The sequence below is a fragment of the Miniopterus natalensis genome, chromosome 8 (assembly GCF_054644295.1).
Source record: "Miniopterus natalensis isolate mMinNat1 chromosome 8, mMinNat1.hap1, whole genome shotgun sequence".
NCBI lineage: Eukaryota > Metazoa > Chordata > Mammalia > Chiroptera > Miniopteridae > Miniopterus > Miniopterus natalensis.
The window spans coordinates 8,010,755-8,026,539 of record NC_142088.1 but is presented as its reverse complement, the minus strand read 5'-3'; the positions used below and the strand labels follow the sequence as shown (position 1 = coordinate 8,026,539).

General features: G+C 44.3%; 1 protein-coding gene across 1 annotated transcript in view; it reads right to left on the bottom strand.

Annotated features, from left to right (window-relative positions):
* The window catches only part of DOCK10 (dedicator of cytokinesis 10), a 203,265-nt gene that overhangs the window by 13,710 nt on the left and 173,770 nt on the right, over positions 1-15,785 (bottom strand). Inside the window, exons 40-50 of the mRNA XM_087819559.1 lie at positions 14,938-15,062; positions 13,550-13,662; positions 11,823-11,960; positions 10,989-11,171; positions 10,353-10,463; positions 9,117-9,332; positions 7,571-7,628; positions 7,163-7,261; positions 5,313-5,419; positions 3,422-3,544; positions 3,171-3,284 (exon numbers count right to left, since the gene is read on the bottom strand). Coding sequence (XP_087675685.1) covers positions 3,171-3,284; positions 3,422-3,544; positions 5,313-5,419; positions 7,163-7,261; positions 7,571-7,628; positions 9,117-9,332; positions 10,353-10,463; positions 10,989-11,171; positions 11,823-11,960; positions 13,550-13,662; positions 14,938-15,062 — 1,387 coding nt within the window. The remainder of the gene's footprint in view (positions 1-3,170; positions 3,285-3,421; positions 3,545-5,312; positions 5,420-7,162; positions 7,262-7,570; positions 7,629-9,116; positions 9,333-10,352; positions 10,464-10,988; positions 11,172-11,822; positions 11,961-13,549; positions 13,663-14,937; positions 15,063-15,785) is intronic.

The window sequence follows — 15,785 nt, the reverse complement described above, 5'->3', positions numbered from 1 at the left end:
ATCGTGGAAAAGGAATTATTTTTCACCAAGGGGATCATGCTAATCAAGTAGTCAAGACTTTATCTTAGATCTCTGGAACCTTCGTTCTGCACACTTTGGGGGAATGTTCAAGTCTATTTGGCGTTTCCTTATCATTGAGTATGAGACGATGTGCACTGTCAGCTCCTGTCCCAGACAGCAGTTCCCGTCTCCATGGTGTCTCAGGTACCTGAGTATCATTTGAACAGTGATGGCCAAGGCTCCACATTGCTGCCCATCAGGATGACCTCCAACAGTTCTCCTTGGTCAAGGGCAGGTGGAGATTGAGTTTATAGAGAGGACCACGCTTAGACATGTACTCAGATCTGCAGATTTAACAGACCACTTTGCCTTTTAAGCTCAAATTGGAATTTTTAATAAAAGACAATTGAGAATATTGGCAGTATTAAAAACAAACAAACAAAAAAACAGTCACACAAACAGCACATTTTACAGAGGAATCTGCAAAAAGAACAAAGTTGGGTCATTTGAAAGCAGCACTCCCCAATCCTTCCCCATTGCCCCTCAGTCTATTTAGTATAGGGGTTTCCAAGTACTCTTTTAGTAGGTGAGTTAGGGACCCATGACCCCAAATTTACAAGTGAAGGTGGAAAATACTGATGTAGTAGGGACGTGGGGAGGGACTTAAAGAATTACAAAAAAGTATGTATGGACAGACAAGCAGAGTTGAATGTGGACAACGCTGAATGTGGGTATCGAACAAATTTGTCTTTCCAACTTAATGAGCAATAATTATGTTGAACCACATGAAGTTGCCATTTTCCACCAGAAAACCGATGGTTGAACACGGGCAATTTCATATGGTTCAAAATAATACAAAGGAAATTCTGTGCGACAGAGCTCAGGTAGGGGCATGTAATTTCTGCTTCTGCTTGTCCTCCAAATTCCTTACGTCACTTCTTTCTGCATCTCGGGAGACTTAACCTGACCTCCCGGGTAATGACTGTTCATCTTGTGTGCTGGGAATTAATACCATCGCCTTCAAGAATGCTCTGAGCCACCACAATAGAGAATCCTGTTTCTCCATAATACCCATTTGGAAAAGGGTGGGGCCCTTTTAGGAGCCCGGGAAGGTGCCCATCAATGGCCACCACTCCAACTTTTGAAATTCTGAGCGTCCCCATGCCCTTCCTCATCAGCCGGAACACAGTGGCCTGAAACGAGCAGGCGATCTCCAATACTGAGTCTATTGTCCATATGTTTAGAATATGTGGTGCCCATATTTACCCGTGTGTGTGTGTGCATGTATGTAGGTCTGCAGACTATACCTACTGTTGTGCAGAAAGATATTATCTATGAAAAACAAAGGATACATTTTTGTAATTCAGGTAACTGGTGTAAACACAGTTTAGTTCAAGAAAGCAGGATGACTCCCAAATGAATGGAAGCAGGATTATCTCCCCTTGGTACCGAATGTCGATTGGCACAAAAAAGTTAAGGTTCAGTAAAACCGTACAGAGGGAAGTGTGAGGATTTTTAGGGCATGCAAATGGAGAGGGAGAGAGAACTTACCACAGCCTGGAACAGTCAAGACCAAAAGAAGAAAAGAGTAAACATCTGCATTACAATCTGGTTGGAAAGCAGCCTGATTTGTTTCCACCTGTTCAGTAGCCAGTATCTTAGGTGTTGGTTGGAGAAACCACCAGGTAGGCAAACTGGTTGTCACGACCAGAGTACTAATGGCAGCTCATTACTCTGACTTTGGAAAGATCGTCTAAAGGGTTGTAGACTCAAATGTAATAATGTGTCACTACTGTGCTGCCATTCATTCCCTGGAGACCCTCTTTCCCCTATAATCCCCTGACTCCCACATCCCCTTCCTGATGTGATTTACTGCTGTTTTTCTTGCTAATGTTTCAACAAGCTCAAAAAATGTGTTTTTATTTTGTTTCTTATTGACTTTCAAGAAATTGCTTCTGTTTCTTTCTCCTGAAGATCCCCACATTTCTCTGTCCCAAACATACTCTATATTTCAGAGAGTTCACATTCTTTTCCAGGGACCCCTCACATGTCTAAATTTAGCTTCTTTCTTTAGACCATCTCCCCACATCTGTTCCTCACACCCAGTGGGAAAACCTGGGCTGGGTGAACTTGTTTATGGTAAGTGGGTACTCAGTGACATTTTCTTTTCCAGGTAGAGAGCAGCTATTTCAATTAATCCACAAGTTAGTTTTTAAGCTGCCATCGGTGATTAGAGGAAAATATCTATTTTTCAAAAGACTTCAATGGGAAATGATTTAGAATGACCACGCTGAATTTGATTCCTTAGAAGATTCTGAAGAGAACAGGAGCTGTGTGCAATACTGCCTTACATGGGAGGGGAGGAAACGAGAGGGCTGAGAGTCATTCCAACTGTGAAAAAACAAGAATGGAAGGCTTATACACAAGAGTCATAGTCTAAGATATGTCTGCTGAAACATAACAGTGTTATAAATCTCCCTAAAAAGAACAGGATGGCGCCCGGGCCTATCCCACGTAAAGCAACAGAGACATTCATAATTAATATGAAATACATTTACTTTACTTCCAGGCTAGTGCTGTGGCTAGCTAATATTTTCAGTCTTGTTCATTGTGTCTGTAGTCAACTGAGAAAGGTAACTTTAAAATTACATGGACCTGCAATACAGGAAACAAAACAACTGTGTAGTGTTCTGCCCAGGAGCAGTGACAGTTTGAAAGTGGGAGTAAAGAAAATGCAAGATTATACAGTCAAAGGTCCATGACTTTGATACGGTGGGGCCCCTAGGAACTCTTTACCTCTGAGAATGCTACAAATTTCATTTCTTAAACATGCTGGATTTAATTTGACTTTGACACGTAACACAAACCTATAGTTAGGTATTTTGGGATGAAATGGGAAGAAGATGCTGAAACATAAATGTCTTTCTTCTCCAAGAAATTAGAAACCACTGTTTTAACTCAATCTACATTAAGACCCATGGAGTTTTCTGCCCAGTGCCTTCCTATGGACAAACATATAGACTCAGCTCAGAGAAACACTCAGATATGCGGAGACCCCCCCCACCCCGTCAGTCCTTTGGCATGTGGAGTTAGATGTCCCATAAGGAATGAAAGACGGCGTTCAGGTGCTCAACAGAATTTACAGGTCACGCTGCTTCTAGTGAACTTACCTGCCCATAAAATGCCACACGGTAGTAACGACCAAACAGTCTCTTCTCTGAGTTCACCACCTCTGCCACTTTCAGATACGACCGGTGAATATCGTAGTAAAGATCCGATAATTTCTGAAACCGTAAATGAAAGGGTCTCATGGCGATGCTGCTGACATAAACAATAGGGAGGTGCTACTTTGGAAAATAGTAAGCAATCGACCCGTTTAAAGTAGGGTATTGTGACTAACGTCTAGGTTTTGAAAACATACTTTGAAGTCTCTCTGCTTCTCGAAGACGGCGATGATGGGTTTGTTGACATCAGCGATGAGTTCGTATCTCTCGGACTTCCAGAGAAACTCCACACACATGTACAGCTGCTCCACCAGGACGTGCTGCAGTTCGTCAAACCAAAGCAAGATCTCTCATGACCACACTGTAACTCATCCCTGAGACTCAATTTCAAATCTGCTGCACTGTCAATTTTTTCACGGTGGCATTTCTGTGTTCCCTAGCTTTGTTATCAGCATATACATCCAGCCAGCAAGGGGTTGTGATGTCATCTGGATTATGCCCTTTCCCTCACTGCTATCCCCTGATCAGCCCCTCAGACTTGCTAATTTAAATCTAAGAAACGCATCCAGATCCGTCTAGTTCTTTCCAGTCTCACTGACTTACATCAAACCCCTGCTCACTCCCGGGCCCTTGCAGGAGTCTTCTAGCTAATCTGTCTTCTCACTCCAACTGGTCCTCTGTGGTGCTCTTCTTTCTAAACTAGAAATCTGACCCTGAGACTTCCACTGCCCTACCCCTGGGGGGGAACCCCCTCCATGAACTGCTATCTCAACTCTCTAGCGTGGCGTGGGAGGCGCTCCGGACCCAGGCCCCAGCCTCCGCCGCAGAGCCCCGCCCTGGGCACCGACACTGACTCTGCACGTTGGCCACGTCAGACCCACCCCACCATTCCTGGGATACCTTCTCACCTTCCCACTTTCGCCCGTTTTGTTTGTTGCTGCACCTATGAGAACTTTATTTTCTCATTGACACTGTCACATCTTATTAAATGTCAAGACCCAGGACCAAAGTGTAGAGAACTTTCATTTATGTCCCAGCCATCTCCACCCCAACCACTTTCACATAAAAAAATTGTTCCCTTTACCTTGTGGCCACCTGGATTGATAGTTAATGGGAGTCGGACTGGGGACTACCCACCCTGAAGGAAGTTTGTCTTTCTCAAGGTTCTAATTCTCTGAGAGCTGGAATTATGCCTGATGTACCTGTGTCTCCCACCTTTAACTCAACAGCTCACATACACTAGGGGTTTAATAAGTGTTCAACTGAATCAAATTACGTGCTCTCCAAAGCAACGTTTCCAACGATGTCTCTTAAGAAAAGATTCTTAGACATCATTTGAGTCAGTTAATATAAATGAGTAGTTGCATTCACGGTTGCCTTGCAGTGTATATTAAATTAATGTAGAGCTAAATGTAAAATTTCATTAAAATCCACCCCAAAATGTGCTTCCTGTATTCTCATCTTCAATCTATGTGGGATGATTTTTAAGATTAACTTATGTAATATTGTACTTGCTTGACGCGGGGCTCTGTTTTCTTCCCCAGAATTATTGCTGAGTTATTCCCAGTACAAAGCTTTTTATTACTCAAAAATAACCATGGTTTGCACAGCAGGAGGTTTTCTGCAGAAACTACTGGGCCTCCCTGTTCAAATGCATCTGCAAATACACTTTCTAATGTATTAAAAGAAGCTACGACCGGCTCACAAAAACGTCAGCATCCCTTACCACATTTACAAAAGGACTCGAGATTTTGTATCTTATAGAAGAGATATGTTTGGGTCCATCTTAGAGAAGTAAAGTTTAGTGCTCATTTTCATTGAAAATGATGCTTTATTGATAAAATCGGATACTGACGAATCTTGGCTTAATGTGGGCCTGCATCGCATTTTGCCTCAGTCATATTACAGAGCAACTCTACTTGGTTTAAGTAAGGTTTTCTCCCTCCTACTTAGCTTAATGTTACAATTCAATGCACTCTTTTTTCTTTTGTCCTTAGGTTTTGATTTGACTTTCCCATCACCATTTATCCCCTCTAATTAATGCATCTTTTAACTCAGTTACTGCACACGGGGTTACCCTGGCCTAACCTCGTTGTACGGGGTGTCTTGCATTCCCGAATCTTCTTTCATGGCTCCTTCTTCTTTAATATTTGGGGTGATGCTCAGAAAAGCCGGCCAGCCCATGGAGAACATGCCTTGAGAGAACCGAGAGGAGCACATTGTTACCTGAGCCCAGCATGGCCGGGGTGAGACAGTGCCTCTCTCCACGCCCTCGCAAGGGGCAGCGCGAAGCTCGCCCAGCCCTCGGGAGGTTACACTGTGGCTGCTGGAAAGGGCTCTCTGTCAGGCAACCAACGTCGCCCTTGTGCAGTTCTGTGTTATTCTCAGGGGCCACCTTTTCTATAAGAAGCTGGCATGGAATTATGGACCCAAACCAAGATTTGTAGTCGGCTGGAGCTCCAATAAAAAAGCGGGCATTTAAAATGTTTGAATAGTGAAGGTTCATACAGCATTGTGGGATCTACGTTTCCACAACTTCTGAAACTGACAGCTAGTTTTTATCAGGCTTCCCCAATTTTGTTTTTTTTTTAGCTAGAATTTGAAATAGCCTTCGTGGGACTGTCTAGTATCTGATTATGGTAAAAAATAGATGGGGAGAAGGGCATGTTAAATGAAACAAGGACAATTTGGGTAACTGGCACATAAAACGAAGGTCTCAACAGAAAGTCAGGAGAGTGGAAGGAGAGCCTGACTGCTGGTGCGGGCATGAGCCGGGATGCAGGTCTGGTCTCTTCTCCAACGTCCCCACACACGTGACCTCCCTGTCCCACTGTTCACTTCGGCCATTGGGTCAAAATGTCTTATTTGCAAAATCCACTGCGACTTTTTAGAAAATACATATTTAAAAGAATGAGGAACAGGCTTTGTTTCCAAAATATTGAAACTAAAGTCATTTACCTTTTGTTTAGGTATTTTGATCTTTATATCTAAAGAGTTGTTTCTATTTCTTTTTTTTTTACACACTGAGTTTTCCACAGCCTTTTAAAGGTTAAGTTATGAAACCGATTGCAGTTCATAAACTTTGGGTCTGAACAAACTTTTGCAAAAGATAACAGATTAAATGTGTTACCTATATTGCTAAATGTTTTACAAAGTGTAATTATTTAGTTATTGCTATAAAATCTTTTTTATCAGACATTAAAGATGGAATATCTTTCGCTAAAGGAAATCAATATTGTAAGTTATTGTATGTTATAAATTGTCAGAATTAGTTTATGCTTTTTTAAAAAAGGAAACGGAACATGCCAATTATAAGTATAATCCTGTATATGCACCATATTTATATGTTTTCATTTCTGCATCCCTTTTTTGGATCAGTTTTGCTCCATTTCAAAATGAAAATGGATTTCCCTTGCAATTTTAAACAATTCGTCACTTTCAGAATACAATCCCAAAGGCAGACCAGCAGACGAATTGGTAGCAAAATACGGCCATAACTCATAATAACGCAGGATAAGGTGCTGTTCTATTTGCTGCAAACTTCTCAGTAACGTCAACTTCATAAATTTTGGTGGGGTGGGGTTTCTGAATGCTAGGAATTGGGGTTTTGCAGCGAGAGTTATGCAGATCTGACATAGCTTTTGCTTGCAGGGATACGTTTAAGTGTTTGGCTGGCCCGGCCGGCCGTGGCTCAGCGGTTGAGGGTTGACCTGGGATCCAGGCGATTGGGGTTCGATTCCCGGTCAGGGCACAGGCCCGGGTTGCGGGCTCGATCAGTGACTCTCTCATCATTGATGTTTCTCTCTCTCTCTCCCTCTCCTTCCCTCTCTCTGAAATCAATAAAGATATATTAAGAAAAAAAAAAGAGTTTGGCTGAAGCGTCCTCTGAGCTAATGTCCTCTGAGCTGCCGAGGGGGCAGAGCTGTTAGGCCACTCACTTCCTCCACCGGGACTGGTTAGTAACGGGCCGCTGTCGCAGGGGTGGGCGTCCTCCGCGAGCAGGGGCCGTGTGCAAGTCTTTTCCGCTTTCCAGTAACCTACGGTGGTGCGAGACGAGGTTAGACAACGCTACACGTTAGTGTTCACTCACGCCCCCAAGCACACGTCGCTACCCGGGACGCGCTCTCGCCTGAACTCGGAGCTGACCCGCTAGCCCTGGGCACAGAGTACACGCGGCGATGGCCGAAAGGGAGTTAAAACTGCACAGTACAACGTGATTAGAAGTATCCGTGAAAATGAACGTCGCTTAACAAAGCATAACCCAAACGAATACGATCTCAAGCGAGCGGGTGAGCTGTAAGTTGGCGCAGCAGCTGGGTTTCTGGAAGCTTCCCGGGCCACCTCACCCTTCCTCTTCAGGTACTCGGCCATGAGGGCGGCGATGTGGATGTAGCACATGGCGGCCTGCGGGGGCAGAAACAGCGCCCGGGGGCGCGCATTTCACCACGGGGCTCATCGGGCCCATCTCACGTCAGAACGGAATTAAAAATCAAAATCAAGCAGATTTCCAAACAATTCACAACCAAGAATGAAAGGCACATGTGGGGCCTGTCTGGGTGGTGGGGCCCGATGCACCCGGGGTGGGCGAGCGAGCCGGCCTGAAGAATCCCCCCGTGGAATGACCTTCCTGCCGTGACACCTTCGTGTCCCTCTCTCAGTGGGACAGGAGAGGGGAAAGCAGGTTTGCAGCTGTTCATAAGGAAACTGACACGCGGGTTATGATCACAAGAGCCGAATAAACTGTTTTACACACTCACAACTGTAAACCTACCTTTGCCCGTGTACTTAAACCCACAGTTCTCTTTTCTTGTGAAAACTATAAACTACAGCATCGGCGTCTAAACTGGGAATGGCAAAAGCTGCCTTCTTACTTTGTCTACCTCCAGGAATGGTCCTCACTCGAATATCTGTTGCCTTTAAAATGGGCACCTCACACGGTGGCCCTTGGTTCAACAGTGTGACCTTATGTGCCACGTGTGCTCCCCTCAACCAGATGACACGGGCAACATTTTATTGTTCTCGAACATCTCCTTAAGTCCTTGACCACTGCTGGACACATACCAGAGTCCAAATGACTTCCGCTTTTCTCTTTGAAGTTTTATGGAGGAATTTTTCCATTTTTAGGCCAGTCCAAGGGCAACGGAGTTTCACAAACTTGTCTTCACCAAATGGCCACCAAGCGAGGCTCTGTGTCCATGCAGAGGCCCTCACAAGTGTGAGAGGTGCTTTAGGACAGCCCTAGACAAACTAATCTCTTCCCAATGGGGGCCTATTTCTGGAAACAAGGCAGAACTTCCCCATTTGGTGTCCAGAAGCCATTGGGGTGCTGTGAACTGCTGCTTATAATCCACCCAGCGTTTAAACTGACGTCGGAATGTCAGCTATTGATTCATAATCTGCACACAGTGGACTCTCTTCACTCACGTGTCTCTCAGGAGCGCTAACTCTTCCATCAGCAGTTCAGACTAGCGGCAAATGAGGACAGATTACCCTACCCTGAGTTTGCTCACCATGGTGGCGGGCTTCCCCATCCCACTCCAATTACAGGGAAGAAATTTTAAAACAGATCATTAACCTATATAACTTCTAATTTCCAGACACCCTTACAGCCATCCCCCTTAGCCTCAGGTGTTTGGAATTCAGCTCTGCATTGCCTGGCCCACAATTACAGTTGTCCCCTACAGACTCTGGCCTTTATTTGATTTCATTTATGTGGAGTCAGGCATCCTTGATTCCTATGTGCAAATTTAATGCACGTAACATATAATTAGTGCCATATCTAGATTAGTGGAAACATATGATAACTTCTATATTCCTGTTGTAAATGAAAAGCCAGGTGCCCTGGGGTACAAAGGACAACGCCGATGGAGAATGGCGGCCTTTGCCACTCACCTCGGACAAGTCTCCGTTTCTCGCGTGGATCTTGGCCATGCTTTCCAGCCAGGTCCTCCGCAGCTCAGGGGTGCTCGCATAGGAGTTTGCCAGGCTGTATTGGAGATCCACCAGCATCTCGGGGTCCTTCTCGTGCTCCTTCATCTGAGCCGTGGCCATCAAAACAGTCCTTATACGCTTAGTCAGGTCTTTCACCTCTGCTGGGAAATTGCTGTTCTTTGGAAAAGAGAAAACCTGAGTCATGACCTGCTTAGAATTCACATGTGAGGCGATTCACTGCATCGCAGTTTGGTGCATCCTATATATTGCTCCTAAATATGTACTTCTTTATGTATGCATCCTATGTGTTGTTATTGTGGTTACGCACATCTGAAGATAAGAATTGTAGTGGCTCCATTCTTTGGTCTTCTAGCCCACCTTCTTCTAGTAATTCCACCCTGATTGTCCTTGGAGATGCTCTCCTCTCTGGCTGGTGTCCATGTGATTTGAATGGACCCACCTCATCCCCAGGCACCAGCGGGAGCACATGAGACTGGCCTGGCCAATCATATTGTTTGATCCACACACCACAGTGATTATTGGTTTAGGGACGGGCATATGACACAAGATTGGATGGGGAAATTCAGTTCTGGGACTTCAAGTTGCCCTGTGGGACTAGGTGCTTTTTCCACTCAAGGAATACTATCAGTGTGCTCAGAATTATTGAGAGAGTAAACTCAAGGGGAGAGCCCACTGGCAAATGGAATAAAAAAAGAGGAAAGTTGAACTGAGAGGTAGAGAGATGGGAGAAAATAGAGGCAGTAGGAGGAGGGCATCTGAGAACATTATTTTGATCCCTGGGTTTAGCCATGCTTGAAGCCAGGCTCTACCCCGGGACTTCTCAGTATGCAGACTATAGGAGAAGTCTTTGGAAAGTTCTAAAAAAATAGATAAGATACATTGGGCCAAGAATGGAATTATGAGATCATCACTAGATCTCTGGACATTTGTGGTAATTTTCTTGTTACACCCATTCAACCGCACATCTTGGAAATTCCACTTAACAGAGTCTGTGTATTCTGAAAGTGTACGAGCTGATTATCAGTTTAAACAAACAAACAAACAATGCAAGTACTCAAATTCTCAATAAACAAAATACCAAGTGTGTTTTTTTTTAATGATTTAGATATCTCAGAAAGATAATGCAGTTTAGTTTATTCCTAACTATTTAAAAAAAGTCCACAAAGCGTTTCTTACTTTCATTTGTTTGTCTCCATTAGCAAAATTATTCGTGATTGCGAGGGAGTGTTGAAACCGAGAGCCTCCAATCCCAGCATCCGCTATTAACTGACTCACGGCCTTGATGAGCTGAAAGAGAGAAATGAAAGCTCAAAAGTAAGGAACTGAGCCATAGGAGTTACAGGGAAATCCACTGGGCCGGGTGAATGCACCATTGCTTGCTCCAAGTAGGCCCAATGCATGACATCTTTATGTGTTAAATCTTTAGAGGGCCATGCAATCCTGGGCTTTTCTCATAAACTTAAACGTGTAAGGAAGGTTGCGAGAATCTTAGGATGCCTTGAAGAAAGAAGCGCGTGCACTTAGACTCTGGTGGGATTTGGCACCCTGGCGACAGCCCCAGTTTCCCGACCTGTGTTTTCTGCACGATTCTATTCCTGGGCAGAAGAAAGGAAAAGGCCAGGGGCTATGGGCTTTTCTGGTTTCTGCCCAGCTGCCTCTGCCTGGGGACCAGCACTGAGTGTGACAGGTGCCTTTATGGGCAGAGTCCGGGGGAGAAGCTGGTGCCTGGTTGCCCCAAGGACACGGGGCTTCCATCAAGGCTGAGGCAGAGGCGTGGCACTGAGGACATTAATGAGAACTGGCTGCACTTACTTGTAAGTGGGATCGGACAATCGACTTCTGCTTGTTGAATTCAAAATTCTTCCTCATGAAAAAGTACAGAAGTGCTGAGGCTTCCATCTGAGTTGACCGTGACCTGTGGTTACAGCACTTCAGGACCTCATAGCAGAAGGACCCGCACAGGTCGGCAGGCCCTTGAAAGAAGGCCGAAGGGAACTGTGGAGACGGAGACCCGGGTGAGGCCGGCCCCTCCCTCCACTGCTCTGTCCACCTCACGCTGAAACCCTGCTTTCTTTCCTTCTAACCAAGTCTTCTTCTTGTGTTTGCAAGCGAAGAAGATATACTTTTATCTGTTCCAGTCTGCGCTAGTATTTCTTTTTTGCTTCTAGAAATAATCATTATGTTGTAAGTATCCTCGCATAGATAACTAATGATAACCCAAAAGAGCTGAGTGAGAGCTTTGAAATGGCTTCTGTACTCCCAACGCTGCGAACCCCAGGGGCCCTCAGGGGTCACAGCTGTAGCTACTTCGACGTGGATCCTTTGACTTGGCAGGAATGTATACAAGCAGCCCACGGTGTCCCTTGTACCCAGCTCTGCCACAGACACTGAGAACTCAAAGAACTGGTGGCCAGATGTTAACTTTACTCCCTTTTGATATCCAAGCAGATGGGCTGTCAAGGCCGTGAGCTTATCTTGAGACTGCGAATCAAAGGGTTTAATAAAACCAAATAAATAGTCTAATAAAACCAAATGAAGCAAAGTAAAAAGAAAGCACACCATCCTTCCATACCAAGCCATGTAAGGACGAACAGGCATTTCTGGCCATCCTGCCTGAGCTTCCACGGGAAGCCGGAGCACGCTTACCTTGCATACAAACAGTCTCAGGGAGGCAAACACGTGCTTCAGAGCTGTGGCCGACTGGTTGACTTGGAAGAAGAGCATGTAGGTATCGAAGACTCTTTTCATCAATGAATTCTGACATTCCGATTGTTGGAGTTGTCTCTGGAAATTTAATACAGAAATTATTCAGGATGAGGGGGAGGACACCTGTGTTCTTTCAAAAGATATTTCTGGTGAAGTTACACGGTGGTAGGCACAGCTCTGGGTGCTGGGCATAAAGTGCTGAATTAGAGGAGAAAGTCTACGTTCCCAGTGACACTGACATGGCAGTGATTGAAAACAAGCACCAAATAAGAAAAGAATAGAAGAATGATACATTATGATAGAAGGAAATTGCTTCTGGGGTAGGATTATACTTTAGGTAGGGGGTTAGGTAAGACCTCTCTAATGGATGCACTGACATGTGAACTAAAGGACTGTGCCATGGACAGACTGTCTCGTGGGAGGGTTGTCCAAGGAGGGGGACTTGAGTACCAGGAACTTGAGTGGGAGAGGAGCTTGTGAGAGCCAGGCTGAGAGAAAAGAGCAGAGTAGCCTGAGCACAGTACGTGGGGTGGGGTCAAGAGAGGGCTAGGAGACCAGGTCACAGGCAGGCAAGTCATCATAGGCATTTGTAAAGCCTGTGTGATGTAGGAGATTTGAGTGACATTTCTGAGCAGTAAAAAATTAAATCTGGTTATTGCTTCTACCACCAGCTGACGTTTCCCCTGCAGGGCTTTCTTGGTGCTCATTTTGTTGGGTGGAGACTTTATGAAACACATCCAACTTTTCATAGTTCAAACCTTAACATCTGTGAACCCATTAGTGCAGCTAATTTTGTAAAATGCTTTATTGAGATTTAATTGACATACGATTTCTCCAGTTAGCATTTTATGAAACTTTATAAATGGAATCATACAGTATATACTCTTTTCATTTAGTTTCTTTCACCGAGCATAATTGAGCTGTATTCTATCATATGGACATAACGCCATTGTTGTTTTTTAAACAACTCACTTATCGATCTACATTTAGGTTGTTTCCACTGTTTAGTTATTAAAAATAAAGCCTCAGTGAATATTTATGTGCAAAGCTTTGTGTGGACAAATGCTTTCATTTCTCCTGGGTAAATTCCTAGTACTGGAATGGTGGGTCATGTGATTGATGTATGTTTAACTTTTTGTATGGACATAACTGTTTTCTGAAGTGTTTGCTCCATTTTGCATTCCCCCTATTAGTGAATGAGAGTTCTTTGCCAAAACTTGGTATGGGCAGTCTTTTTAACTTTAACCATTCTAGTAGTATGTAGTGCTATCATTTCCCCAAAGATATCCACAGGCAAAGAAGCATGTGAAAAATGCTCAACATTATTAGGCTACTGGATCTAGCTGTCAGATGTCTCTCCCTTTGAGGATGAAAAAGCAGTGTCACATTCTCACTCAGCCCATCTCGCCTGATGCCGAAGCAGGGGAAATTAGAAAGGAAGTGTTATTATTTGGCAATAGTGAAATATATACATGTGTATATCAATCGAGCAACGGTCACCTTCTGATAAAATCTGAATCTCATCTTTAGCGTGTTTTCCACTCACACTTAGGGCGAGTTATGTAAGGTTAAACAATTTCATTAGATGCATGTTCTTGACTTCACATGACTTTTCTACCTTCCGTTTTACCATGTTGCAGAAGATGTTTTGATGGCATGGCGCTCACCTGGTGGATCTGCGTGAAGAGGGACAGCAGGTCTAGAATGGTCAGGCAAACCTCCGTAGCTATGTTGGCCTCTGTGTCCACGTGGTGCACGATGTCGATCTCATTTGAGTTGCCTAAAAATACAAAGTGGAACACGCATATAAACATCTAAGACAACTCTCTGCACCTTATAAAGGACTTTCTTCTATTATAACATAGTCAGTGTTTACTGGTGTTTTGATGAATACTTTATTAAAGTGGTTTTTTAAATTTATTCAACTTCCTTCTTGGCTGAATCTTTAGACAGAGTATTTAGTGGATTCTAAAGACTAAATGTTTGCGTCCCCCCCAATTCCTATGTTGGTGTGAATTCCAATGTGATGGCATTTGGAGGTGAGGTCATTGAGAGGTAATTAGGTCATGAGTGTGAAGCCCCATGAATGGGATTAGTGCCCTTGTAAGAAGGGACACCAGAAAGATCATCTCTCTCTCTCTCCATCATGTAAGGACACAGCAAGAGGACAGCCATCTGCACACCAGGAAGCAGGTTCTCACCAAACATGAAACCGGCTGGCACCTTGGTCTTGGATCTCCCAGCCTCCAGAATTGTGAGAAATCAATGTCATTTAAGTCACCCAGTCTATGGTACCTTGTAGCAGCTCGAACTAAGGCAGAGTGTGTGCCCTTTTCTTATGTCAGCTGTAGAGTTTCCAAAGACCAGAGCGGTCTAGTTCTATTATTTCTTACATCTTTTCCATGAATTTAGTCACTAACAGATTCATGTTCCTTCCACACTTAGTCTGGGTCAAGTTTTAGGTGCCCAGGCTGTGGACAAATGCCCAGTCTCGGTGGACAGTCTGCATCAGTGGCCTCCTCAGGAAGGCATTAAACGCATTCATAGGATGAGGCATATCCCTTCAAACAGCTAACTGTGGTCCCGTGTCCGCAATCGCTGGCATTTGCCTCATACAAAACACTGGCCCCCGTTTCTTGCTCCTTCACAAGCTGAAATGTGTGCGTGGCTGGATTGACGATGTCAAGCTACTGCTTCTAGGACACCGGCCACGTTTCCCCTCCCACAGGACAGACAATAATTAACCCGACGGAGAGCAACCTGCATAACCCCCCCTCCCCCATAATGCCATCTTTTCTAGAGAAGCTACACCAAGCACATGATACTGAGAGTTTTGCTTTCCCCTTTGTTCCTCATAAGAGCACTACAAACTTTTAAGCACTCCATGGTGACTGCCTCCTCTGAAAACACTCCAGGCTACAGCAGGCCTGGGAAACGCGGTCTCGGGCACAGCAGCATTCTTTCTATTTCCGAGTCATTGTCACGCATGTCAGCCCTATATACAGCTACAGAAAAACTGATGAACATCTGTTCCTATGATTTCTGATTTACTTACTGGTCATGGTATTGTCTAACATCTGTAAGAGTTTGGGGTTAGAAAGGGCATTTTTGCCTCGGATTATAGGTAAAGTTTGGGATCTGGGCTGCTTATGCCCTTCATGACCGGAATTGGTGTTCATCCTGAAAATTAAATAAGAAAAATGGTTAAAGTAATAGGCATGTGATACCCAAATGCTCATTTAGATATTCCACATTGAGTTGAATATATAACAGTTTTTTGAATTGAGACCTAGTATGAAAAAATATTAATTAAAGGTTACATGATAAAAGGGGCTTCAAAAAAATACTTTTGAAGGAATTTTATTTAAGCTAAAAAAAGGTTCAGAAAGGTAAGAGATATCAACAGACAACAGAATAATAGATACTGAATTCAAATCTGCACGAGCGAACTCACTAGTATTTCATGCATCCTGGGCTTCCATGGATGTTAAGTTGGCTCTTGGTTGGTCAGGAGGGCAGTATGGCTCAATTGTGTGCAATTACATTTAGGAGGCAAAATGTAAAAAGCAAAATCTGGTCTAAAATAACTCTGGCTTTCCTAGTAGCTTGTATTTGAAAATTCTTCATGTCTTGTCATTCCATTTGTGGCATATCCATAGGAGCATGTGCCCCACACATGATCCTTGTGGGGCAGAGAGAGCTGAGGAGGCCTCTGGGCAGCTCCTTTCCCAGGGCAATGACCACGACCTGCAGTGGCTCTCATTCAATGCCCTGTTGGCACTTCCAATGGGGGATCGAGCCAGTGTTGCTGTGATAGTAGGAATACTTCCCATTCTCGACTGTCACTTAGGCTGTCATTTGGCCAGGATAATAGAGCGCATCTTTGAGGATAGAAGACCATAG